Raw genomic sequence first — 25908 nt, forward strand, 5'->3', positions numbered from 1 at the left:
TCGCCACCTCCGCCACGTACAAATGTTCTCTCTGTCAGAGTTTGCCAGGCCGCCCATCTGTCCCGCCGTTGAATGTGGACAGGTGAACGATGGGCTGCTGTCTTCTCTGTCAACATTTACACTAGAGATATTCATCAGTGTTCAGAGACTAGCCACGTTTGAACTGTTAATTGGCTCTTGAGAGATGAGGCGGACGTTTACGAGACATTCAGCTGGGCAACACCGGAGACACGCGTGTGTGTGGGGGACTTCTGGGTGTCAAACTCACTTCCTGTCTTCCTCTTTTTTCTCTCTGTGACTTCTGTCTTTCCCTCTCAGGTGCCCCAATGAGTTTACTGGTGATCGCTGCCAAAACTACGTAATGGCCAGCTTCTACAGTACGTCTATTTCCTCTTCCTGTCTGTGCTTGGTTTGGAGCATGCTCAGTCAGCGCTACCTCCTGTTGCTTTGTTTTTGTGTTCTTGATGGATGGGTAGTCAGATCAGACAGGGATCTAGTTATTTTTGGGATTCTGTTTTATGCTTTCCATTACTTCTCTTTGCATGTTTAGCGTTTATTAATCTAGTTTTGTTTTGTTGGATGCTAGTTAGCTGACAATGGTTAGACAGGGATGACATTCATCAATCTGTACATGTTAGTTATTAGGGGATAACAGGGTTTCTCTGCTTCACATCATCTTAGATTTAGATAGGAACAAAGGTGTTGAGCTCAGTGGACAAAATCACACCGACTGGCTCATCATATGTTATGTACAATGACTTTAATCTAAGCTCATTCACATGTTTCGTGAACTACTCATCATGGGTAATTACGTCTTGTAAATATGTACAAAGGTCATTGTCAAGAAACAGTAAACATTTGTGCTTGACAATTTTCTTATTTAAAAATTTAATTAACTTAAATTTTTTGAATTTTTGAATTACATTTTTTTTAAACTCCTGCTGAATTTTGGTAAATGTTGAGTTTAGAAGTGTTATTGTTAAAACTACAACATATAAAAATGCATTTAATTTGTAAAGCTGAAATAAAATGAAATAGAAATATTGTGTGAAAAATTTAAAGTTAACCTAAAGAAACTAGAAAATGTGAAGAGTTGCCTTACCAACTACAGTAGCTGAAATAAGTTTAAGATGAATATTGATGTTAAAACTCAATAGAAATATTTTAATAGTTAAAAAAAAACAAATTCACATAACAAAATGACTATAAAAAGAGAAATGAAAGTTAAAAATGAAAATATATATAAAAAAACTAATTATTTAAAAATGTACATAAATACTATAATATTATATAAATAATACTAAAATATCACTGGTTTAGGACTCCCCTAATATGAATAGTCTGTCATAATATCCCAGTATGACATTTAATTTTCAAAACACATTTGTAATGGTATTTGTAATTGTATTATGTAATTATCAAATCTATGAGCTTCTGTAAGTTTAGTGTCCTGTGCGCAAATTGCACCTTTTCCTGAGAATGACTCTGCACTATTTAAGTGAACTACCACAGTAATAACCATGATTTAAACATTAAAGCAGACTTTCAAAGTCTCTGAAGCAGATTTGACCGTGGACCCATGCTGAAACCCAGTACAGCATGAACACTGTGAACCTTGCTCAAAAGAGAATAAATCAAATAGAACATTGAGGGAGGTTTTATAGAGCAGACAGAAAATCTCCATCGATTTATCTAAAGTGCTAAAAAAATAGCAAAAGTTACTGGAGATCGGCACAGACGGTCTATTCTCAGCTATTAATAGCGTTTGCTGATGTGTCCTTCATAGCATGACCTCCATCAGTAGAGATGCTCTGGCTCAGTGTCTAAAGAGGTTTTATCACTGATAAACGACATGCAGGAAAGATCAGGGCTATCAACGAGTAAATCAACAACACTTCATTATTAGGTCGCCATACCAGTCAAACCATTGATAAGTAAGGGTGTGTTTATGGCATTTTATGCAGTCTATATGTGTCATAAACTGGTATGTGAATTACTGAGTTTTTAATTTCAAATTATATTTCTGGAACATGTTCTCAATGTACAGAGGATTCAGTTTGCCAACTTTGACTGGCTCAGGTGTCAGACCACTAAGCTGGACGTTAAAGATAGTTTAGGGGACCGAGATATGCATGTGTTTAACAGCATGTTTATCTAAAACATGTGCTGGTGTGTGACATGAATAACCGAGTCTGACTTTGTCCGTAGCGAAATGTGGAGGGTCGGTCTCTGTATAACGATGTGAGCGCAGTGACATCTGCATGTGCATGTCCTTGTGTCATAACGACAACCAACCATAAGTGTCTGTATATAGAGATGTACATCGCTATATACATGTGACAAAACCATCCATATATCTCTTAACGTTTTCTAAAAGCATTAAATGATGCATTGTCATGGTGGGTTTAAAGTCAAACAGAATAGGTTTGAATGATTTCTTTTCAAATGTCTTGTGTGTCTGTGTGATCTGCCATGCTGTACTGTACATGCCGAGATGATTTCAGGTGTTTTTGGAGGTGGTTTGAGGTGGTGTTTGTGTTCAGTCAGTCAGAGTTGACATCACCGCTCAACTGTATTTTGTTTGTTTGTGTTTTGCTTTCTTTTCATCACCTTGTCTGCCTTGGCAGAACATCTTGGGATTGAATTTATGGGTATGAATCGTTCTTTCCTCCTAGTTTGCAGATTCGTAGGTCTAGAAGCTTGAGCCTGTTTTCCTTCAATTTCAGCTGGTTTCCTTTTGCTCATGAAGGGATCAAACAGCCATAACAAGACGACTGGAGATTGACATCACTATTATTCTTTATTATATCAATGCACCGGACTTCAGATGGCTGCTCAGAGCTACTCTGCAGGTGTCTAGGGTTTTAGGCAAGAAAGTGAATGTGCAGGGTGGCATTAGCCTGCATGGAAGGAAGGATGTTGTTAATTATTCATGAAGACTTCTGATATCTTCCATTCAAGGCAGATATGTAAAGCTCTCTCTCACACAAACACACACACACACACACACACACACACACGCACAGACACAGAGGCAGCTAAAATTCACACACAGTTCAGCTGTGCAGAAAAGAAGCCGTACTGCAGTAGTTATGCTGTGTTTAGATCCCTTCAGCTTTGCTTTGCCCTCCATTCATGCATCCCTCTATCTTCAGCATGACATTGCATTCCTCACTTTCTTCCTTGGTTTCTCCCATTTTTCTGTTTCTCCTCATTGTTTTATCAATGTCTGTCTGTAGTGATTGCCATTGTGTTGTGTGCATCAAGAATATGCTATACTTAAAGATTTAAGATCTAAAACAAATGGGTGGTAGTGTTTGCTCACAGTCTTATTGTGACGGGAACATACAGTATTCTGTGCCTTAAAGACCCCGTGAAGTCAAAAATGATCAAAATGATCTGTTTTTTTTTTTTTTTGTGGAGGCAGTGGCCCAAAAATTTTGCATCCATGGGCGTATACAGTTTTTTCACTGCAAAAAATGCTTTTCTTACTTAGATTTTTTGTCTTTTTTCCAGCCAAAATATCTAAAAAAAAAAAATTGAATCAGGAAGGATTTTCTAGACAAGTAAAAATTATTATCTTGTTTTTAGTAAAAACAAGTCAAAATTAAGTGAGTTTTTGTTTAAAACAAGCAAAATAATCTGCCAATGGGGTAAGAAAAAAAAATCTTATTTCAAGCAGACAACTAGATTATTTTTTTTACCCCACTGGCAGATTATTTTGCTTGTTTTAAGCAAAAACTCACCTAATTTTGACTTGTTTTTACTAAAAACAAGACACAAATTTTTACTTGTCTAGAAAATCCTTCCTGATTCAAGAATTTTTAGATATTTTGGCTGAAAACAAGACAAAAAATCCCCAAGTAAGAAAAGCATTTTTTGCAGTGTTGTCCAATCATATGCAATTGTGCTATGTTTAAACCTGTTCTTGCAGAGTTTAACTTCAACACACCTGAAAGTTTCTAGCAGAAAGACCTTGATTAGATGTGTTCAGTTTGGGTTGGAGCTCAATTCTGCAGCAACAGTTCATGGTCATGTAAACTAAACGGCATTTATAACAAATTTGCTGTGACCCTTGTGACATGTCAACACATGAAAGAAAAATAAGCTTGTCAAACTATTTCATGGGGTCTTTTGGCTTTGGGCTCAACTGTGAGTTTGCACCACTACCAGTTCATGACTATTTATTAAAGCCTTTAGCATTAAATATCTATTGACTGCTCACGAAAACATTAATCAAAACAGACTAACAAACGAACAATTTTCAAAAGGACCCAATTTGCTAAAGGCTTCGATAAATTGAGTCTGTCAGTGTTGTGATTAAACCTCATAATCAAATGAGTGAAATGCATGACTGAGTGTTAAAGACATCCCAGAGGCCTCAGGCCCTGCAGAGTTTGCATTTCATGTAATTGTGATGACATGATGATTCTGAACTGACCTTGAATTAACACGTCCCGTTGTCTCCTCTCCTCCCCTCCCCTCTCAGCAAAACTACATCCTGAGATCAATAAGCATCTGTGTGTCCTAGTAGCAGTAAACCCTGTCTAATTAAACGCCCCAGAGTCACTGGAAACATACATGTGTGCGAGCTTCTGTTCTTACTTGGAAGACAGTGCATAGTTACTATTATAAAAACTATTCCAAGTAAGAATGTGACTGAGATGTGTGTGATGTCTGTGTGTTTCACCTGGAAGCTTCAAAAGCAGTCTGTCCTCTCTTCCAGAAGCTGAGGAGCTCTATCAGAAACGCGTTTTGACTATAACAGGCATCTGCATCGCTCTTCTAGTTGTTGGCATCATGTGTGTGGTGGCTTACTGCAAAACAAAGTAATTCACTTTTTGAAATGTTTTAGTTTGTACTAATGTTTTACTCAAAAACTAAAATGAAGCATATAAATTATTGATAGTCTCCGAATGCAATCTCCTGCGATCTAAGAGCTGTTTGTGTTTTCGCACACGTAGGAAACAGAGGAAAAAGCTGCATGATCGTTTGCGGCAGAGTTTACGAGAGCGAAACGCTGCGGCAAAAGGCCCTCAGCACCCTCACCCTCCACCCGAAAACCTGCAGCTGGTCAATGTGAGTATCGACACTGCATAGATCCCAAGCATCTGCAACATCATGCTGATATGATAAAACCATGTAGTATTATGTCCATGCAGAGAGAAATATTTTAAATCCTTTGCACTGCTGTTAGAATTCTCTTCACACAGTCATTCTCAAATTGCTTTTTATGTTAATGCAATGCAAAAAATTAATTTCTTACTTAGATGATTTGTCTTGTTTCCAGCCAAAATAAAGTGTGTTTTTGTTTGATACAAGAAAAATAGAAAAATAAACTTGTTTTCTGTTTGAAATAAGATTTTTTTGCTTACCCATTGGCAAATTATTATGCTTGTTCTAAGCAAAAACGTACTTAATCTTGACTTGTTTTTGTTTTTTTCTGAAAACAAGAAAATAATTTTTACTTGTCTAGAAAATCCTCTTTGATGTAAGAATTTTTAGATATTTTGGCTGGAAACAGGACAAATAAGAAAAACATTTTTCTTGCAGTGTTAGCGGTCACTGAGTATTGTAACAGTCAACTAAAAATAAATATTAAATTATGTAAAAACAGTAAAAGTTCATGTTAAACAAGTATATAATATCCTATGAGAAAAGCAGTAGTACAACATTCAACTTTTGTCTGATTTCAGCATTACATGCCGAAAAATACCGGCCCTCCTCATGTGCATGTGATGGACAAGAAAATGGAAACATCTCTCTCTACGAACGATTTCACATCATCAACACATCCGTCCACTGCCGTCACTCACTCCTCCAGCCAGTGGTACAGTACAATCTCACCTTCTTGCAAAGCTGTTTTACCACTAGCCCATTTTGCCCACTGACAAAGTAATTAATCAGTCTATAATTTTAATGGTAGGTTTATTTAAACAGTGAGAGACAGAATAACAACAACAACAAAATCCAGCAAGATTTCTGGCTCCCAGGTGTCTTTTATACAGGTCACAAACTGAGATTAGGAGCACTCTCTTGCTCGTAATCTCAGTTTGTTACCTGTATAAAAGACACCTGTCCACAGAAGCAATCAATCAGATTCCAAACTCTCCACCATGGCCAAGACCAAAGAGCTGTCCAAAGATGTCAGGGACAAGATTGTAGACCTACACAAGACTGGAATGGGCTACAAGACAATCGCCAAGCATCTTGGTGAGAAGATGGCAACAGTCGGTGCGATTATTCGCAAATGGAAGAAACACAAAATAACTGTCAATCTCTCTTGGTCTGGGGCTCCATGCAAGATCTCACCTCGTGGAGTTTCAATAATCATGAGAACGGTGAGAATTCAGCCCAGAACTACACAGGAGGATCTTGTGAATGATTTCAAGGCAGCTGGGACCATAGTCACCAAGAAAACAATTGGTAACACACTACACCGTGAAGGACTGAAATCCTGCAGTGCGTCTGAAGTTGGCCAATGAACATCTGAATGATTCAGATTCAGATGGGTGAAAGTGTTGTGGTCAGATGAGACCAAAATCCAGCTCTTTGGCATCAACTCAACTCGCTGTGTTTGGAGGAGAAGGAATGCTGCCTATGACCCCAAAAACACCATCCCCACCGTCAAACATGGAGGTGGAAACATTATGCTTTGGGGGTGTTTTTCTGCTAAGGGGGCAGGACAACTGCACCACATCCTAGGGATGATGGACGGGGCCATGTACCATCAAATCTTGGGTGAGTGTCCTTCCCTCAGCCAGGGCATTGAAAATGGGTCATGGATGGGTATTCCAGCATGACAATGACCCAAAACACACGGCCAAGGCAACAAAGGAGCGGCTCAAGAAGAAGCACATTAAGGTCCTGGAGTGGCCTAGCCAGTCTCCAAACCTTAATCCCATAGAAAATCTGCAGAGGGAGCTAAAAGTTTGAGTTGCCAAACGTCAGCCTCAAAACCTTAATGACTTGGAGAGGATCTGCAAAGAGGAGTGAGACAAAATCCCTCCTGAGACGTGTGCAAACCTGGTGGCCAACTACAAGAAACGTCTGACCTCTGTGATCGCCAACAAGGGTTTTGCCACCAAGTACTAAGTCATGTTTTGCAAATAGGTCAAATACTCGTTTAACTCATTAAAATGCAAATCAATTTATAACTTTTTTGAAATGCGTTTCTCTGGATTTTTTCCTTGTTATTCTGTCTCTCACTGTTCAAATAAACCTACTATTAAAATTATAGACTGATTATTTCTTTATCAGTGGGCAAACGTACAAAATCAGCAGGGGATCAAATAATTTTTCCCTCACTGTATTTGTACTGAAAGTCATACTGTAATGCACTGTAAAGTCATGGCTGCAACAGTAGGCTTCCTGACATAAAAGTCAATATAGTTTTTAAAAAAGTGACATCCATCAGTCAAGGGTCTTTGTAACCACATAAGATAATAGTAGACTAGGTCTGGAACCAAGGTACAGTCACTGTTCAAAGAATCATTGTGAATGAACAGCACATGACTAGATGACGTGTATGATGAGTGGCTTTACCTTTGGCTTCTCGCAGCTGGAGTAATGGGAAAGCAGAGAGCGTGGTTTCAGACAGTCATGCAGTCCTGATGCAGTCATCGGTGGAGAACTGCCGCCATGGTACGCCTGCTCACAGGGGTCGTCTAAACGCTACCGGAGGAGTCCATCAGCTCAACAATTACCTGAAGAGCTCCAGAGAAACCCAGGGCTCCTGCAGAGATTCCCCTTACAGCGAGAGGTACCGTTTACTGCATGATCCTGTCTCTCCTTATTGATAACATGAGGTTGTGAATAGATATCCTGTCTTACATAATGAGCAGTGTTAGTGAGTAACTAAGAAAAAAGAAGCAACACACCTAACTTAACCACTTTTTTGTGTATTTAAAATATAGTTTCCCAATGTTTCTATCAAGTAGTTGTGTAGTGTGACAAAATGACTTTTTTTTTCACATTATATTGTGCATGCAGCTTTACTGCCATGTGAGGTAGTGATCAAATTCTGCCAAAATGTTCTCTCCCTCACGTTTTATTGTTAAGTCTGAATCACAGTAGTAAAACAGCTCATTCAGATGATTCATGTAAGATAATAGATTTAAAAAAACAAAAAAACTTTTAAAGTTGGCCACCTCAATTCATTCAGTAATTTGCTCATTCAAAAAAGCAGTTTCAGTGTACTTAGCTACTCAAGCCCAAAATATATGTCTCGCGGACAGTGCATGTGACACAGTACAGTCCAATGATGTCCAAGAACACATAATTTGCTCCTAGCCTGATTTTTTTGTCTGTCTTGTGTAGACAACAGCACATTTTTTATCTGACACACCTATTTCCAGTCCAGTCTCTACTAACAAAGTGATGAGTTGAATTAGGTGTGTTTAATGTGCAGCACTCAACTGTGCACAAAACAAAGCGGGACACAGAAAACAAAGCATGCTTTAAGTCTTAGTTGCTTGTTAACTGTTTAAGAAGAGCTGCTCTCATTGTACTACTTTACTATGAGTGGCTTGAAACTTGCTGCAGTTTCATAGCAGCTTCTTCAACACTACTTCTGTCTCATTTTGATGTTTGTGCCCTCCAGAGGTTTAAAATTGTCAGCCACATGACAATTTTAATGGCTGTGTTTACATGGATGACTTTTTGATTTCAGTAAGAATGAAATAATTCATAGTGTTTACATTAATGCTAAATAAAGTGATCAGATTGATGTGCACATTTGTAAGTATCGGATTTGACCTTTTGACATGCGTACACTGCACAAATATACAGTTTCCCCGCTATTTGCGCATACTATTTTCCTTGTAAAGAGCAGACATTATGTATTTTGGGTGTTAATTATGAGATGACAAGCACATGAAGCTTTGTGCAGTGCTGCGTTTATTTATCAAACAGTGAAGTCACCCATTCCCGTGGCCAAAAAAAGCTGTCTGTGTATGAGAGTATAAAGTGGGGAGTGATCGGATGTTGTTCGGCTCCACTCTACAGACGATGAGTGCAAGGAGAATTTAAAAAAATCTTTATTCTACAAAAACAACATCTCGGTTTAACACCTCATACATCATTATGCCATTTCTACGTATCTGCACGTGTAGCACTTTCTAGTTTTTATATATATATATATATATATATATATATATATATATATATATATATATATATTACTATTTTAATGTTCTTTATAAACACCTTGAGAAGCATTTAATAGGGTTGATACAGTCCTTTAATATTTGCAGTAATATGCTGGAGTCACACACAGACTTTAACATTCAGCACGTGAATTACAACAATGGTAACAATTCAATTTAGTTTATTTTTTATTAATTGTAACAGTAACCATTTTATTTGCTCTTTTTGTTGTGCTACTACTGACACAAGACAGCAAATAAAATTGGCAAATAAAAACAACAACAGTAAAACAAAGCAATTGCATAATGTATTCATGCTGCAATTCACTCTGGGAGTCAGTGAGTAGCAATACTAGGTAAAGAGTAAACCTAAAGTACAGAATCAATTACCCCTACAGTTCGTTTTTAGTTACTAGAACTCTTGTGTAAGTAAACTATACTAACTAAACATTTGTCAGTACAACATACACTTTACTTCGTTTTTTTTAGTGCAATCGGTTTCCTCACTTTTTCTAAGTAAAGGTAGGGGTTGAAAACCAGCTCCTGAATGGGCAATTTCTTACCTATATAAAGTTTATCGGATATGTATCCAATTAAAATCCACATTTGGAGGTGGCCCAGATTAGATGCAAAAAAAATCGAACCTCGGGCAGATTTTTGTTTTTACACATGTGCAACAAATTCCGATCTGTGTCAGATGTGAGCAAAAAAAGTTATTTCGATTTTTTTTTTTTTTTTTTGATTGACTGAATTTTTGTACCAGTGTAAATGCAGCCTTAGTCCAATTGAGCCATTAATCTATTTACTGACAGATTATTTTATTGCATGTAAATGCCAGATTGTCTTATTTCAGAAAATAATTCTAAAGTACGCCTCACAAGGTAGAACAGTGAATTTTATCATTTTACTTTTTTGAATTAAGGCGAGACACTGCAGGTGAATAGGGTAAAAAAAAAAACCTAATAGTTATCACCTTACTTACCCAGTTAATTGGTACATTGATTATTGCAAACATTTTTGTATTACAAGTTTTCTAAAATGTTAGGTTTAAATATGCAAATGAGGCATTATTGGATGAAATATGTGCTAATTTACATACATTTCTCGTACAAAACTCTAATCACTGGATGAAGTCAATTTCAAAATACTTGTTTAATTTTTGTAACATATTAGAGTCAAATGTTTTTACAGAGGGGATTTTGGATAACTAATTTTGTCACTCCATAATTCAGGGAAAAATTAGAACAGACAGAAAACAAAGTATTTTTTACCATTTATTTTTATTTAACCAGAAAATACTCTCTGAGATTAAAAATCTCTTTCACAGGAGTGTCCTGGCCAAAATGGGCAGCAATACAGTCAGTTACATCACCAATATACACCACACAGACAGACTAATGACACTTAAAACAATTGCATATTGTTAAATCATCTTCCATTTGGCAGATAACTTATTTAAAATGATCCAAAGGCAGCAAATTTTGTACTTTCAATTTCGATTGGAGAACATTCCAGTCAAACGGCGCTGCATACATAAAAGCCTTCTTACCTTGTTCAATTCGAAAATGTTATATAAAATCAAGCAAATCTGTAAAATTATATAATCCCTCTGTAAACACCTTCAGAATATAGACAGGAATACAAATGAAAAGTTTGGTGTGTGTAAGTGCTTCTGAAGTGGAGATTTATGGCTCAGTGCAGGAGAAAAAACACATTTTGAGAAAACGGCCCTTAAAAATATGTATTGCAATTGAAATCTATTGACAAAAATAGTTAACAGTGTCTTTTGGGTGTTTTCTTCCCACTAGTCTGAAAAAACACTTTATGAAACACCAAAAAGCCCAAAATCTCAAACTTGACAGGTGCATGAAAAAACAGTGGGTAACACTTTACAGTAAGGTTCATTTGTTAAACATTAGTTAATGTACTAACTAACATGAACTAACCATGAGCAATATATTTGTTACTGTATTTACTAATCTTCATTATTACACGGCTCTTTGGAATGCTCGATTCTGATTGGTCAGTTGAGACATTTGCAGGTTCGTTCTTTTCAAATAATCACCGCTCCAAAGTAATAACGCATAGCCGGTACTACTTGTATGTTTAAAATCCCTCCGTGCCAACAAAGATTACCGTTTGGCGCCATCTTGTGACAAACACTGGACAACCACAACCATTAACAATGGAAAATTTCGACATTAATCTATTTAAATTGTCTTACTAACGTACATAGTTTGAATGTTAGTCACATGGTACTATATCGTTTCGCGGAAGGATAAAAATGTTAATTTAAAACAAATATGCCAATAAAAGGTTTCAAATTCATATTCATGTCCAGTTTTTTTTCCTTATGTGGCAAGTAGCCGTGTAATAAGCGGGATAATGTACAGGCAGCCTGTAGTTATCGCAAAATAAGCCCCTTCAGTGTGATACAAGACCCTCCGCTTAGCGTCGGGTCCTGATCACACTGTCGGGGCTTATTTCTGCGATAACTACCGGCTGCCTGTACATTATCCCTTACTTAACGTTAGTTAACGAAAATACAGTTGTTCAGTGTTTGTTCATGTTAGTTCACGCTGCATTAACTAATGTTAACAAGATTTTAATGATGTATTAGTAAATTTTGAAATTAACATTATCAAAGATTAATAAATGCTGTATAAGTGCAGTTCATTATTAGTTCATGTTAACTAATGTGGTTAACTAATGTTAACTAAGGAACCTTATTGTAAAGTGTTACCAAACAGGGTTTTTACCTGCACAGCCTTTGAAAGAAGACAGTCATGATAGCTACTGTAAAATAAGTCTGTGTTTCTTCCACAAGGTATGTTTCGGCCATGACTACACCCTCCCGTCTGTCCCCCGTGGGGCTTCTCTCTCCGGTGACGCCTTCCTCGCCTCCCTCCGAGATGTCGGCTCCTCTGTCCAGTCTGGCGACCTCAGTTCCTTCAATGGCAACGAGTCCCTCAGGGGAGGAGGAGCGCCCCCTGCTGTTCCGCACACCGCCGATCCTTCGTGACAAATCCGGTTTGAGCCAGAGCCAGAAGTCAGGCCATAATCTCCGCAATTCCGCTCACTACAATCACGGCCTGGAGCTGCCCAGCCCTCCGGCCAGTCCTCTGCACATTGAGGAGTATGAGAGTTCACAGCAGTACCAAAGCACAGCTGCAGCGTCTGACCCATCACCCCCCCCACACAGCCCCAGCGCCAGCGCCGGTCACCGTAGCTCAAGAACTCAGCCGAGCGGCCAGACGGGCCCGGCGGCGATGGAGCCGATCAGCGGCAGTAACTCAGAGAGCAGCAGCAGCAGCTCAGAGAGCGAAACTGAGGACGAGCGGGTGGGAGAGGACACGCCGTTTCTCGGCTTACAGAACCCTCTGGCCACAGCCGCAGGCTCAGTCGTTCTGGACGGGCTGGAGGGCAGCAGAACTAACCCCGCACTGCACCTCTCGCCGCAACACGACCTGCAGAGCAGACTGACGGCCGTCATGGCCAACCAAGATCCTATAGCTGTGTGAAAGATGCTTTGAAGAGAAAAAAAATCACCACTAAACCTTTATTTTCTATAATTAAGTATTGCAAAAAGAAAAACTTCGACTTTTATTTTAGTGATGTAGTGAAAAGACTTTTATATATGTGTACAACGTGTTTGTGTCATGGAAAAAAAAAAGTGCCATTCACATGTAGCTGAGGTCACAGTATTTCAATGGCAGAAAAAATATAATCAATGGTGCCTTTTTAATTTACGTTTTAAAAGAAAAAAGATTGCATCATGACACTGGGCCATATATTCATGAGTTTAAGGCGACAAAATAAATTCTGTGTGACTGAAAAGAAAAAAACTTCCACCAGCACTTCTTGCAATCGGATTAAAGTGTAAAAAAGCATCGCGGTCTCTTAACCCAGTGGCTTTAATGTTGACCCACTCTCTCTTATTTAACACACCTGATTCAGATCATCAGCTCTGTGAACTGAACTGTGTCAGATCAGAGAGACATACAAAATGTGCATTACTGTGGGTCACTTGGACTAACCGTACTGTGTGTTTGTTTTTATTTAAACTGATGATTATTTGTGCATTTTGATTTGTGCATTTGCAAACTGAAAACATCAATTCAAAAGCTATAGGAAGTAATAATAAATGCTACAAATATTCACAGGAAGCAAATCATGTACAATCGGCTATTAATCACACATAATCACTTTATTCTGTTTGATATTGTATAGCATTACTTCTATAACAGCCTAATTAGATCTGATTGTTTTTTTTCGTTCGTATCAATGTTTCTATTTATTACCGAATGACTGAATATATGGCTCACTTTGTCGATCGTGCTCATTGGCTTCTCAAGCAAGGCATTTTGGGAAAAAGACAGCACCACTTTTATGATACTGACGTCGTTTTATTCCTATATTTTATTAGTTATCGTCCAAATCATTTTTTAAAAACATTTGTCCTTTGCTATCCATGTAGAATGTTACATTATATTCAAAGTGTTCCTTTGTGTCATGTTATTTTTCATCATGTTTATGTGTATATGTGTGATCATTTAAAGAACAAATCACCTGTTGTACAGTATTTTGCTATGTTTGCGTCACCAGATTACTACAGTAACTTATGTATTCACAAGGTTTTACTGAAAATAGTCTCTAATAGTCTATCCAGCTTGCTAAACAGAAGGAACTGGTTACACAAACAACACTTTTAACCTGGAGCTCACTATAAAGCTTGCGGCTCTAGTGTGTGAAGGCCTTTTCCCCTAATTTTTCGTTCTAATGAAATGTGGCCCGTTTTGTTGTATTTATTTTCTTTATTTATTTGTTATTTATTTATTTATTATCTGGGCCTTATGGAATCTAGCGTCTATAAATATATATATTTTAATAGCAATGATAATAAGAGATATTTGCTGTCTTTGGGTACATCCACTAAACCTTATTTTTAGTGTTTTTTTTTCTTCTTCTCATCACTCCATAATATATTTGTGTGTTGTTTTGCCATTTAGGCCTAGACTCTGTTATTCAAACTCTCATTCAAAAACAATAAATGTTCACCATGACAAATATCCATGAACCTGGTTATACAATTAAAATGAGCTGAACTGCATCTGGGACACTTGCAAACAGCCTTTGTTATGTTGCTTTTAACACAAGCCTTTATGTAACGATTCAAGTTGTTTGATTTTGGATACGGACAGATGGCTGCTTTAAAGGTGACGTCAACCTCTTCTATCATCAAACTTAAGTTTTCAGAAATGGCTGATCATTTCCTGTTTGGATGAATTGGTTTTTACCTTTTGCAGAAATATTCACACTAAGGTAGAGAGAAGTGTGTTCTCTATATGCATCAGCGTTCCAGCATAGCAGATTTCCGGCTTATTGTTTGATCTCCACATTGCCAATGAAGATAAAGGAAGAACAGAAAATCTCCAAAATATCATGCCATTCTGATAGCTGCATGAGCACAGGAGGACAAACACAGGCATGCCTTGCACAATACATGCAAACAAGCATGGGCAGAGATGTCAATCGAGACATGATCACACTCTAACTGAGAACAAAATGTTCATTTTCATCTGCTCTTGTGTGAACAACTCTATAAAATGACTGGGCAATATGTATGATAGCTTTACATTGTGTTGGATCTCTTTATTTTTGCAATGTCTTTCTCTAAGCTGTTAAAAAACAAGTTAAAGGTGTTAGCATTTAATAGCACTCAGACATTTGATTTACTCTGAAGTGTGTGCATTTGCATGGATGTATCTGGTACTTTCTTTAATCTGTGCCCTCTGGCTGCCGATATGACATCGATTGGCGCGGATATCAGTATTGCTGGTTACAATTTACAATTTTCATTTGAGATTTTACAGGTGCATCTCAATAAATTAGAATGTTGTGGAAAAGTTAATTTATTTCAGTAATTCAACTCAAATTGTGAAACTCGTGTATTAAATAAATTCAATGCACACAGACTGAAGTAGTTTAAGTCTTTGGTTCTTTTTATTGTGATGATTTGGCTCACATTTAACAAAAACCCACCAATTCTCAACAAATTAGAATACTTCATAAGACCAATAATTTTTTTTTAGTTTTTAGTAAATAGTAGGTCTTCTGGAAAGTATGTTCATTTACTGTATATGTACTCAATACTTGGTAGGGGCTCCTTTTGCTTTAATGACTGCCTCAATTCGGTGTGGCATGGAGGTGATCAGTCTGTGGCACTACTGAGGTGGTATGGAAGCCCAGGTTTCTTTGACTGGCCTTCAGCTCATCTGCATTTTTTGGTCTCTTGTTTCTTATTTTCCTCTTGACAGTACTCTATAGATTATCTTAAGCACACCAACACCATGGTCATTTAACCAACTTTTGGTGCTTTTGACAGTGTGAGCAGGTGCCAAATCCTGCTGGAAAATTAAATCGGCATCTTTAAAAAGCTGGTCAGTGAAGAAAGCATGAAGTGCTCTAAAATTTCTTGGTAAACGGGTGCAGTGACCAACAGCAGCAGATGACATTGCACCCCAAATCATCACAGACTGTGGAAACTTAACACTGGACTTCAAACAACTTGGGCTATGAGCTTCTCCACCCTTTCTCCAGACTCTAGGACCTTGGTTTCTAAATGAAATACAAAACTTTACTTTGGACCACTGGGCAACAGTTCATTTCTTCTTCTCCTTAGCCCGGGTAAGATGCCTCTGACGTTGTCTGTGGTTCAGGAGTGGCTTAACAAGAGGAATACGACAACTGTAGCCAAATTCCTTGACACGTCTGTGTGTGGTGGCTCTTGATGCCTTGACCCCAGCCTCACTCCATTCCTTGTGAAGTTCACCCAAATTCTTGAATTGATTTTGCTTGACAAGCCTCTCAAGGCTTCGATTCTCTCATTTTGGTTGTGCATCTTTTTTTCCAACTTTCTGTTAACATGCTTGGATACAGCACTTTGTGAACAGCCAGCTTCTATGGCAATGAATGTTTGTGGCTTACCCTCCTTGTGAAGGGTGTCAATGATTGTCTTCTGGACAACTGTCAGATCAGCAGTATTCCCCATGATTGTGTAGCCCAGTGAACCAAACTGAGAGACCATTTTGAAGGCTCAGAAAACCCTTGCAGGTCTTTTGAGTTGATTAGCTGATTGGCATGTCACCATATTCTAATTTGTTGAGATAGCGAATTGGTGGTTTTTTGTTAAATATGAGCCAAATCATCACAATAAAAAGAACCATAGACTTAAACTACTTCAGTCTGTGTGCATTAAATTTATTTAATACACAAGTTTCACAATTTGAGTTGAATAACTGAAATAAATCAACTTGTCCATGACATTCTAATTCATTGAGATGGACCTGTATGTAACAGATTTTCACAAAAACCGAGTCAAATACTGCTGGCCAAAAGATGCTTAAAGTAATTTAAACTTATCTGTGCAGAGTGTTTCCCTGCTTACAGCCCAAGGAGACACTGGGATGAACTCCAGCATCCCTGTGACAAGTCTGGAGAATGGATGGATGGATAGAAGGACTTAATAAGATACCAACCCTCAAAACCATTAGTGCTCTTCAACAACCAAATGAAACAGCAAACAACTAAGGAAGTGTCATGTAATATAAACTCACTGATTGCTTATTAACTTTGTTCATAATATACATTATAGTTTTATTTTTCTGTTTTTCACTCACAAGTTAGATTAAAATGTCAATTACCAAGCAGATTCCTACATTAGTTGTAAAGTACTGTACAGATCATCTTTCAGAAGCTCATGATGCACTCCATATTAGCAAAATTGTCAGCTTTTTGTGTTAAATTGATGGTTTGCTGGTTCACTGACTGTTGAACTGTTAACTCACACCCCAACAAAAGATGTTAATGGTATGTCTGGAGCGCGTGGCATTTATGAGAACAATTCCAGAAAGAGGAAGAACCCAAAAATTCCTTAAAACAGATCGTGGACCAAGATAAATAGTTTACACAAAGACATTCACCATTGCCTTTTTCATAGCACATCTATGAAGCTATGCTATCTACTGTTTTCACTCCAGAACAAGCCTGCTCACTAAAAAAGGGGAGAAAACTATTTTAAAGACGAAGTCCCAGCAGTGATTTCATGTCAGCACTGTTGATCTGTGAGGTGATATTACGTGACACTTTCTTTGTTGTTTGCTCTTTCACTTGGTTGTTGAAGCTTATTGTAATATAATGTTTATGGCTTTGAAGATACTCCTATAAGATGATGACAAGAACAATTTGCACCCTGTGACGGCAACACTGACATGAGATCACATTCATTAGCCATTATTATTATTCACTGTGTTTGGCGATGCAAGTGGTGCAGAAATTACACACTTCACTTTTACTTACCAAAAGATATTCCTTTATGACATTATCCACACTCTTAAAAACAACAGCACAAACCCTTGTATATATTGGCAGTTTTTTGGGGTTTTGTGAGACTTCATAGTACTAGTCGCTCTGTCACACATTCCAACATTCCTTCTTCTTTATTAAAACCAAAATTATGAAAAAAAGTGGACATCCTCATGTAAGTGAACTGCTAAACCCTCTCTGAGCAAATTTCAGCCATCATATAGGCCTAATAACCAGAGCTGGGTAATAAGTGATTACATGCAATCTGGATTACTTGTACTTGTAATCAGATTATATTACATTTTAAAATATTCAATCTACAGTTACAGTAGACTACAGTTACTTTTTTATTGATTACCACAAAACCAGTCTTAAGTCGCTGGGGTATATTTGTAGCAATAGCCAAAAATACATTGCATGGGTCAAAATTTTTTATTTTTCTTTTATGCCAAAAATCATTAGGAAATTAAGTAAAGATCATGTTCCATGAAGATTTTTTGTAAAATTCCTACTGTAAATATATCTAAATGTAATTTTTGATTTGTAAAATGCATTGTTAAGAACCTAATTTGGACAACTTTAAAGGTGATTTTCTCAGTATTTTGATTTTTTTGCACCCTCAGATTCCTGATTTTCAAATAGATGTATCTCGGTCAAATATTGTCCTATCCTAACAAACTATGCATCAATAGAAAGCTTATTTATTGTGCTTTCATATGATGTATAAATCTCAGTTTTGTAAAATTTTACCTTATGACTGGTTTTGTGGTCCAGGGTCACATATTATTCACACCGTAGCAATAAAACATTCATTATTTATTGATTCTGTCTTATTTGTTCTTTTTATCTTTTAAATTTTCCTTTCTAAAATAGTCTTAATTCTTACATACACTCAGAAAGTCCAGTTTTTCATTAGTCAGGTTTTTGGATTTACTAAAATCATTTCAGGTTTAAGTGTTTTAACAATGCATCAACTACTAATGAACACATATACAGTCAAGCCCGAAATTATTCATACCCCTGGCAAATTCTTACTTAAAGTTACTTTTATTCAACCAGCAAGTTTTTTTTTTTTTTTTTTTTTTTTTTTTTTTTTGACCAGAAATGACACAGGCTTCTCCCATAAGATAATAAGACGATGTACAAGAGGCAAAAAATCTTTTATTTACATTTGAACAAAAAGTGGCATGTCCAAAATTATTCATACCCTTCTCAATAATCAATAGAAAAGCCTTTATTGGCTATTACAGCAATTTTTGCATGTCTCCACTGGTATTTTTGCCCATTCATCTTTAGCGATGAGCTCCAACTCTTTCAGGTTGGAGGGTCTTCTTGCCATCAGCCTGATCTTTAGCTCCTCCACAGATTCTCAATTGGATTTAAGTCAGGACTCTGGCTGGGTCACTGCAAAACGTTCATGTTTTTGTCTGCTAACCATTTCTTCACCACTTTTGCTGTGTGTTTTGGGTCGTTGTCGTGCTCAAATGTCCACTGGTGCCCAAGGCCAAGTTTCTCTGCAGACTGCCTGATGTTGTTGTTGAGGATTTTGATGTATTGCTCCTTTTTCATGGAGCTGTTTACTGTGATTAGGTTCCCTGGTCCACCGGCTGAAAAACACCCCCAAAACATTAGGTTCCCACCACCATGTTTGACAGTGGGGATGGTGTTCTTAGGGTTGAAGGCTTCTCCTTTTTACGCCAAATCAGGGCTACATCATTGTGGCCAAACAATTCAATTTTTGTTTCATCTGACCATAAAACAGAAGACCAGAAGTCTTCTTCTTTGTCCAGATGAGCCAGATGAGTTGATTAAAACAGCTGTTCCCAATGAATCAGGGTAATTAGAATGCTTTAGAACAGCTTGGACTATTTGGAATGGTATAGAACTTTGGATTTTCCCATTGACTGTGACAGTTTGCAAAGGGTATGAATAATTTTGGACATGCCACTTTTTGTTCGAATGTAAATAAAAGCTGAAAAATATTTTTTTCCACAATGATGCCTCTTGTACATCGTCTTATTATCTTTTGGGAGAAGCCTGTGTCATTTCCGGTCAAATAAAAAATTGCTGGTTGAATAAAAGTAACTTTAAGTCAGAATTTGCCAGGGGTATGAATAATTTCGGGCTTGACTGTATATATTTTATTTTAATTATCACTCAGTAGGTTATTTAACCATGTATTATTATGTATTATTTATAGGCTTTTGTCTTTCAAACCTATTCAAATGCACAATCTTTTGTTATTTCTTATTTGGAGACATTCTCAAACTTTTTGTCATCTGAATCTCTTTCACCTAAGAGGGGTCGATCAGCAATTCTGTAAAAGACAAAATCATCCTTTGCATTGAACTGTGAACATTGTATCTTTGCAGATGTTGTTTATGCTCAAACAGCAACATTACACACTAACTGACATTGGGTAATGGGCTTGCAGGTAAACATAAAATATGTCAAGTGTATTAGATTTGAGATTTTAAAATGATTTAGTTTAATTTTACGTTTTACATTTTGATTTAATTATTTGTTAGCCTTTCATTAAACTCACAAACCCCCTGCAGTTCCTTTATATACCCCACTTTGGGGAAACTTGATGTAATATAATGTTTACTGCACTTCATGTTGTTACTCACTCATGTTGTGTTCTCACTTTTTGTATGTTTACATCATTATGGTACAAGATTATCCTTTAAAATAATGTGATAAATGAGTTAGGTCAAAAGTAATCTAAAAGTAGTCTGATTATATTAGGCTACCTAAATGTGTAATGTAATGGATTACGTTACTGACTACAATTTTTGTCATGTAATTTGGAGTCATTTGGAGTATGTAAAGTTTGAGAGTTCTGAAAGTCTGATAAACCCTTATTGCCTTAAACTGGAACAAAGGTCATTGCTTTAAAAGTATACAGCATAAACTGATCTGCAACACAGGAATGTTTCAGCTACATTACATTAAACAAAGAATGGGGTTTAACCGTCATGGGATAGAAACTCCATCAGGTATGTGCTGTCAGATGTCTTTGAAATACTTTCAATCAACTTTTAACCGGTCTGCCAGGATTCCATGCATTTAAAGGCATAGTTCTCCTAAAAATAAAAGTTCTCTCATCATTGACTTCCTTAGGACCCCAGAATACAAGCAAATAATTTTACAACCCCAAATCAGAAAAAGTTGGGACAGTATGGAAAACGCAAATAAAAAAAGAAAGTAGTGATTTCTAAATTTACTTTGACTTGTATTTCATTGCAGACAATATGAACACAAAATATGTCATGTTTTGTCTGGTCAACTTCATTTCATTTGTAAATATACATCCTTTCCTGTCATTCAGACCTGCAACACATTACAAAAAAGGTTGGGACAGGAGCAATTTAGGGCTAGTAATCTGGTAAACTGGTTAAATAATGATGTGATTTGAAACAGATGATTGTAATTATGATTTGGTACAAAAGCAGCATCCAAGAAAGGTCTAGTCCTTTAGGAGCAAAGATGGGCCGATGATCGCAAGTTTGCCAACAAATACGTGAGAAAATTATTGAAATGTTTAAAAACAATGTTCCTCAAAGAAAGATAGGAAGACATTTGGATATTTCACCTTCAACAGTGCATAACATAATCAAAAGATTCAAGGAATCTGGAGAAATTTCAGTGCGTAAAGGACAAGGGCGCACGCTGAACAACCATGATCTCCGATCCCTCAGACTCCCTCAGAGTGTTTATTTAAAAAAATAAAATAAAATAAAAATCATGAGGATCACATTAAATAATGTGCTGTTGTATTGTCAATGAAATACAAGTCAAAGTAAATTTAGAAATCACTACCTTCTTTTTTTTATTTGCGTTTTCCATACTGTCCCAACTTTTTCTGATTTAGGGTTGTAGAAGAAAATCTCATATGCAATGCAATGCAAGTGAATGTTGACCAAAGCTTTGAAGCTTCAAAAAGCACCTAAAGGCAGCATATATTTTACCTAAAAAGCTTTCTTTTACTATAGAAACAGCTGTGACTATACTGCCAGGCTATACAGAATGTTAGCTGTTTCTGATGCAGAAAAGGTACTTCATGCATTCATGATCCCAGATTGTTGCAATGCACTACTAGATGTTTGTCATGCATCTTCAAAAAAACAAGCTACAGTTAGTTTAAAAACAGCTAAAAGAGCAAGAAAATGTAATTTTATCAATTATCAATTTTTCATCTTAACTGAGTAAAATAGATTTTTAAAATAGGATTTAAAAATATTGCACACTTATTGCACTTCTTGATTAACACGTTATTTTAAGGTGTCCATAATACAGAGTAATTACCTACTTAAGTACTTAGTAGTAGCCATTTAAGTTATGGAATGTCTGTACTTACAGTTTCTAATTATGTAGATGTTATAGGCAGCTACTGTTACACATATGTAACAAACCGAGTCTGTTACACAGCTACTTATGTAACCAAAAGATTGTTACATATGTGTTGCAGACTTTATACAACGTAATTATAAATGTAAGCTCACAGACATAAGCTACTTAAAATAATGTGTATCAAGATTGTACTTAAGTGCACTTCATGTGTCTCCATAATGTTCACCTTATCCAGCTGCACCTTAGTTTGATTTAACACACCAGTATACAGCTAAAATACATGCAATACATTTCTAATTACATTACAATTACATAATATTACACAGGCATGAGCTACTTAAAATAAAGTGTATTAAGATTGTACTTAAGTGTACTTCATGTGCATCTATACTATACACCTTATCCAGCTGCACCTTAGTTTGATTTAACCCACCAATACACAGCTAAAATACATGTAATACATTTCTAATTGCATTACAATTACATAATATTACACAGGCATGAGCTACTTAAAATAAAGTGTATTAAGATTGTACTTAAGTGTACTTCATGTGCATCTATACTATACACCTTATCCAGCTGCACCTTAGTTTGATTTAACCCACCAATACACAGCTAAAATACATGTAATACATTTCTAATTGCATTACAATTACATAATATTAAACAGGCATGAGCTACTTAAAATAAAGTGTATCAAGATTGTACTTAAGTGTGCTTCATGTGTATCTATACTATACACCTTATCCAGCTGCACCTTAGTTTGATTTAACCCAATACACAGCTAAAATACATGTAATACATTTCTAATTGCATTACAATTACATAATATTAAACAGGCATGAGCTACTTAAAATAAAGTGTATCAAGATTGTACTTAAGTGTGCTTCATGTGTATCTATACTATACACCTTATCTCGCTGCACCTTAGTTTGATTTAACCCAATACACAGCTAAAATACATGTAATAAATTTCTAATTGCATTACAATTAACAAGTTAAACAATTACATAATATTACACAGGCATAAGCTACTTAAAATAAAGTGTATTAAGATTGTACTTAAGTGTACTTCATGTGTATCTATACTATACACCTTATCCAGCTGCACCTTAGTTTGATTTAACCCAATACACAGCTAAAATACATGTAATACATTTCTAATTGCATTACAATTACATAATATTAAACAGGCATGAGCTACTTAAAATAAAGTGTATCAAGATTGTACTTAAGTGTGCTTCATGTGTATCTATACTATACACCTTATCCCGCTGCACCTTAGTTTGATTTAACCCAATACACAGCTAAAATACATGTAATACATTTCTAATTGCATTACAATTACATAATATTAAACAGGCATGAGCTACTTAAAATAAAGTGTATCAAGATTGTACTTAAGTGTGCTTCATGTGTATCTATACTATACACCTTATCCAGCTGCACGTTAGTTTGATTTAACCCAATACACAGCTAAAATACATGTAATAAATTTCTAATTGCATTACAATTAACAAGTTAAACAATTACATAATATTACACAGGCATAAGCTACTTAAAATAAAGTGTATTAAGATTGTACTTAAGTGTGCTTCATGTGTATCTATACTATACACCTTATCTCGCTGCACCTTAGTTTGATTTAACCCAATACACAGCTAAAATACATGTAATAAATTTCTAATTGCATTACAATTAACAAGTTAAACAATTACATAATATTACACAGGCATAAGCTACTTAAAATAAAGTGTATTAAGATTGTACTTAAGTGTACTTCATGTGTATCTATACTATACACCTTATCCAGCTGCACCTTAGTTTGATTTAACCCAATACACAGCTAAAATACATGTAATACATTTCTAATTGCATTACAATTACATAATATTACACAGGCATGAGCTACTTAAAATAAAGTGTATCAAGATTGTACTTAAGTGTGCTTCATGTGTATCTATACTATACACCTTATCCAGCTGCACCTTAGTTTGATTTAACCCAATACACAGCTAAAATACATGTAATACATTTCTAATTGCATTACAATTACATAATATTAAACAGGCATGAGCTACTTAAAATAAAGTGTATCAAGATTGTACTTAAGTGTGCTTCATGTGTATCTATACTATACACCTTATCCAGATGCACGTTAGTTTGATTTAACCCAATACACAGCTAAAATACATGTAATAAATTTCTAATTGCATTACAATTAACAAGTTAAACAATTACATAATATTACACAGGCATAAGCTACTTAAAATAAAGTGTATTAAGATTGTACTTAAGTGTGCTTCATGTGTATCTATACTATACACCTTATCCAGCTGCACCTTAGTTTGATTTAACCCAATACACAGCTAAAATACATGTAATACATTTATAATTACATTACACTTAACAAGTTAAATGATTACAGAATATTAAGCTACTTAAAAAAAAGTGTATCAAGATTGTACTTAAGTGTACAAGTAGCTGTGTAACAGATTTGGTCTGTTACATATGTGTAACAGTAGCTGCATATTACATCTACATAATTACCAACTGTAATTACAGGCTGTTCCATAACTTAGTTACATGGTAAGTACATTTTGTTTCATGTAAGTACAATGGTTACTACGAAGTACTTAATTAGGTAATTACTCCGTATTATGACACCTTAAAATAAAGTGTTACCGACACATACATTCAAACAAGCATTTTTTTGGAAAAAGCAATACAAATAACATAAATATGTTGAATATGTTAAATACCTCTGTTTATAACGAAAGAGCTTTGTGAACATGGCAGTTTACAAATGTCTTGATCCTTAGGAAATTCTCTAATTTATCTTTTCCACTCCTTAAGCTCCATGCACAAGTGCAACTCACTTTTATGATAGAGAGAAATTCCCAGCGAAGCATCTGCCATCAAAAAATTTTACTGAGCCTCTCCGGTGGAGGGGCTCCACGGCTCCGCTGGTGTCCTGAGCTCTTAATTGGAGAGAGTGAGTAACCCTCCAGAGCCCAGTGAAAGTCTTTCACACTGCTGTATTTCCACAGCTGTTGCAGAATTGCTGGGAAAACTCCCTTGAATGTTGAATGGATGGAACATTTCATGGCTGATTCAGACTGTGTTCCTAACATAGGTGCTGAAAACATTATTTGCAGAGGACAATTTTTAATGAAATATTAAAGGTCTTCTAATAAAGTCAGACAAGGGTGACAATGAGTGGACAATTACTACAAAGGCGACAATGAGTGGACAATAAACTGTTAGAGTTAGATGGTTTTGTTGTGTTGAAAAGCAATGTTGGGGAAAGTTACTTTTAAAAGTAATGCATTACAATATTGAGTTACTCCCTAAAAAAGTAACTAATTACGTTACTTAGTTACTTTTTATGGAAAGTAATGCATTACGTTACTTTTGCATTACTTTTTAAATCTGGGCAGGGCTTGCTTGTTTGTTTTTTAATATAAAAAGTTGTATGTTTTGTCAAATGTAAAAGCCTTTTCACACCAAAGGCCTCAGGCTTAGAGAAAAGTAAATTGACGTCTGTACAGTAGACCACAGAAGAAAAAATGTTAACTCTTCAGCAATAAAAGAAAGGAAAAGAAATGTTAAGTCATTTTTGCTTATTAGTATGGCTAAATTGGATCATTAAAAATCGGCAGCAAAGACATGTTCAAATTTATTCTAGAATAAAGTACCATCTTACTCACAATTTCTCTCAACATGGGGGGAAAAGTAACTGGCGTTACTTATTTGAAAAAGTAACTCAGATATTTTCTTGTCAATTAAAAAGAAATGCATTACTTAGTTACTTGGAAAAAGTAATATTATTACATAACTTGCGTTACTTGTAATGCGTTACCCCCAACACTGGTGAAAAGTGTTCAGAATTGAACAGAATTGACTTGTTTCCAGCCAAAATATCTAAAAATTCTTAAATGAAGAAGGATTTTCTAGACGAGTAAAAATAATTTTCTTGTTTTCAGAAAAAACAAGTTTTTGCTTAGAACAAGCTAAATAATCTGCCAATGGGGTAAAAAAAAAT

The 25908-nt window shown here is 36.0% G+C and overlaps 1 protein-coding gene across 8 annotated transcripts in view; it reads left to right on the forward strand.

The window, feature by feature from the left end:
• The window catches only part of nrg1 (neuregulin 1), a 134113-nt gene extending 119232 nt beyond the window's left edge, over positions 1-14881 (forward strand). For 3 of the 8 annotated variants that reach the window (XM_073829343.1, XM_073829349.1, XM_073829347.1), the window contains 7 exons: positions 319-377; positions 2628-2651; positions 4727-4829; positions 4965-5079; positions 5697-5830; positions 7562-7762; positions 11974-14881. In XM_073829343.1, the coding sequence (XP_073685444.1) occupies positions 319-377; positions 2628-2651; positions 4727-4829; positions 4965-5079; positions 5697-5830; positions 7562-7762; positions 11974-12667 (1330 nt within the window). In that variant the 3' untranslated portion in view covers positions 12668-14881. The remainder of the gene's footprint in view (positions 1-318; positions 378-2627; positions 2652-4726; positions 4830-4964; positions 5080-5696; positions 5831-7561; positions 7763-11973) is intronic. The other 5 variants (XM_073829345.1, XM_073829350.1, XM_073829348.1 and 2 more) reach the window with 3 other exon arrangements.
• The last annotated feature ends 11027 nt before the right edge of the window (positions 14882-25908 follow it).

This window comes from Garra rufa, chromosome 23 (assembly GCF_049309525.1).
Source record: "Garra rufa chromosome 23, GarRuf1.0, whole genome shotgun sequence".
In the NCBI taxonomy this organism is placed as follows: domain Eukaryota; kingdom Metazoa; phylum Chordata; class Actinopteri; order Cypriniformes; family Cyprinidae; genus Garra; species Garra rufa.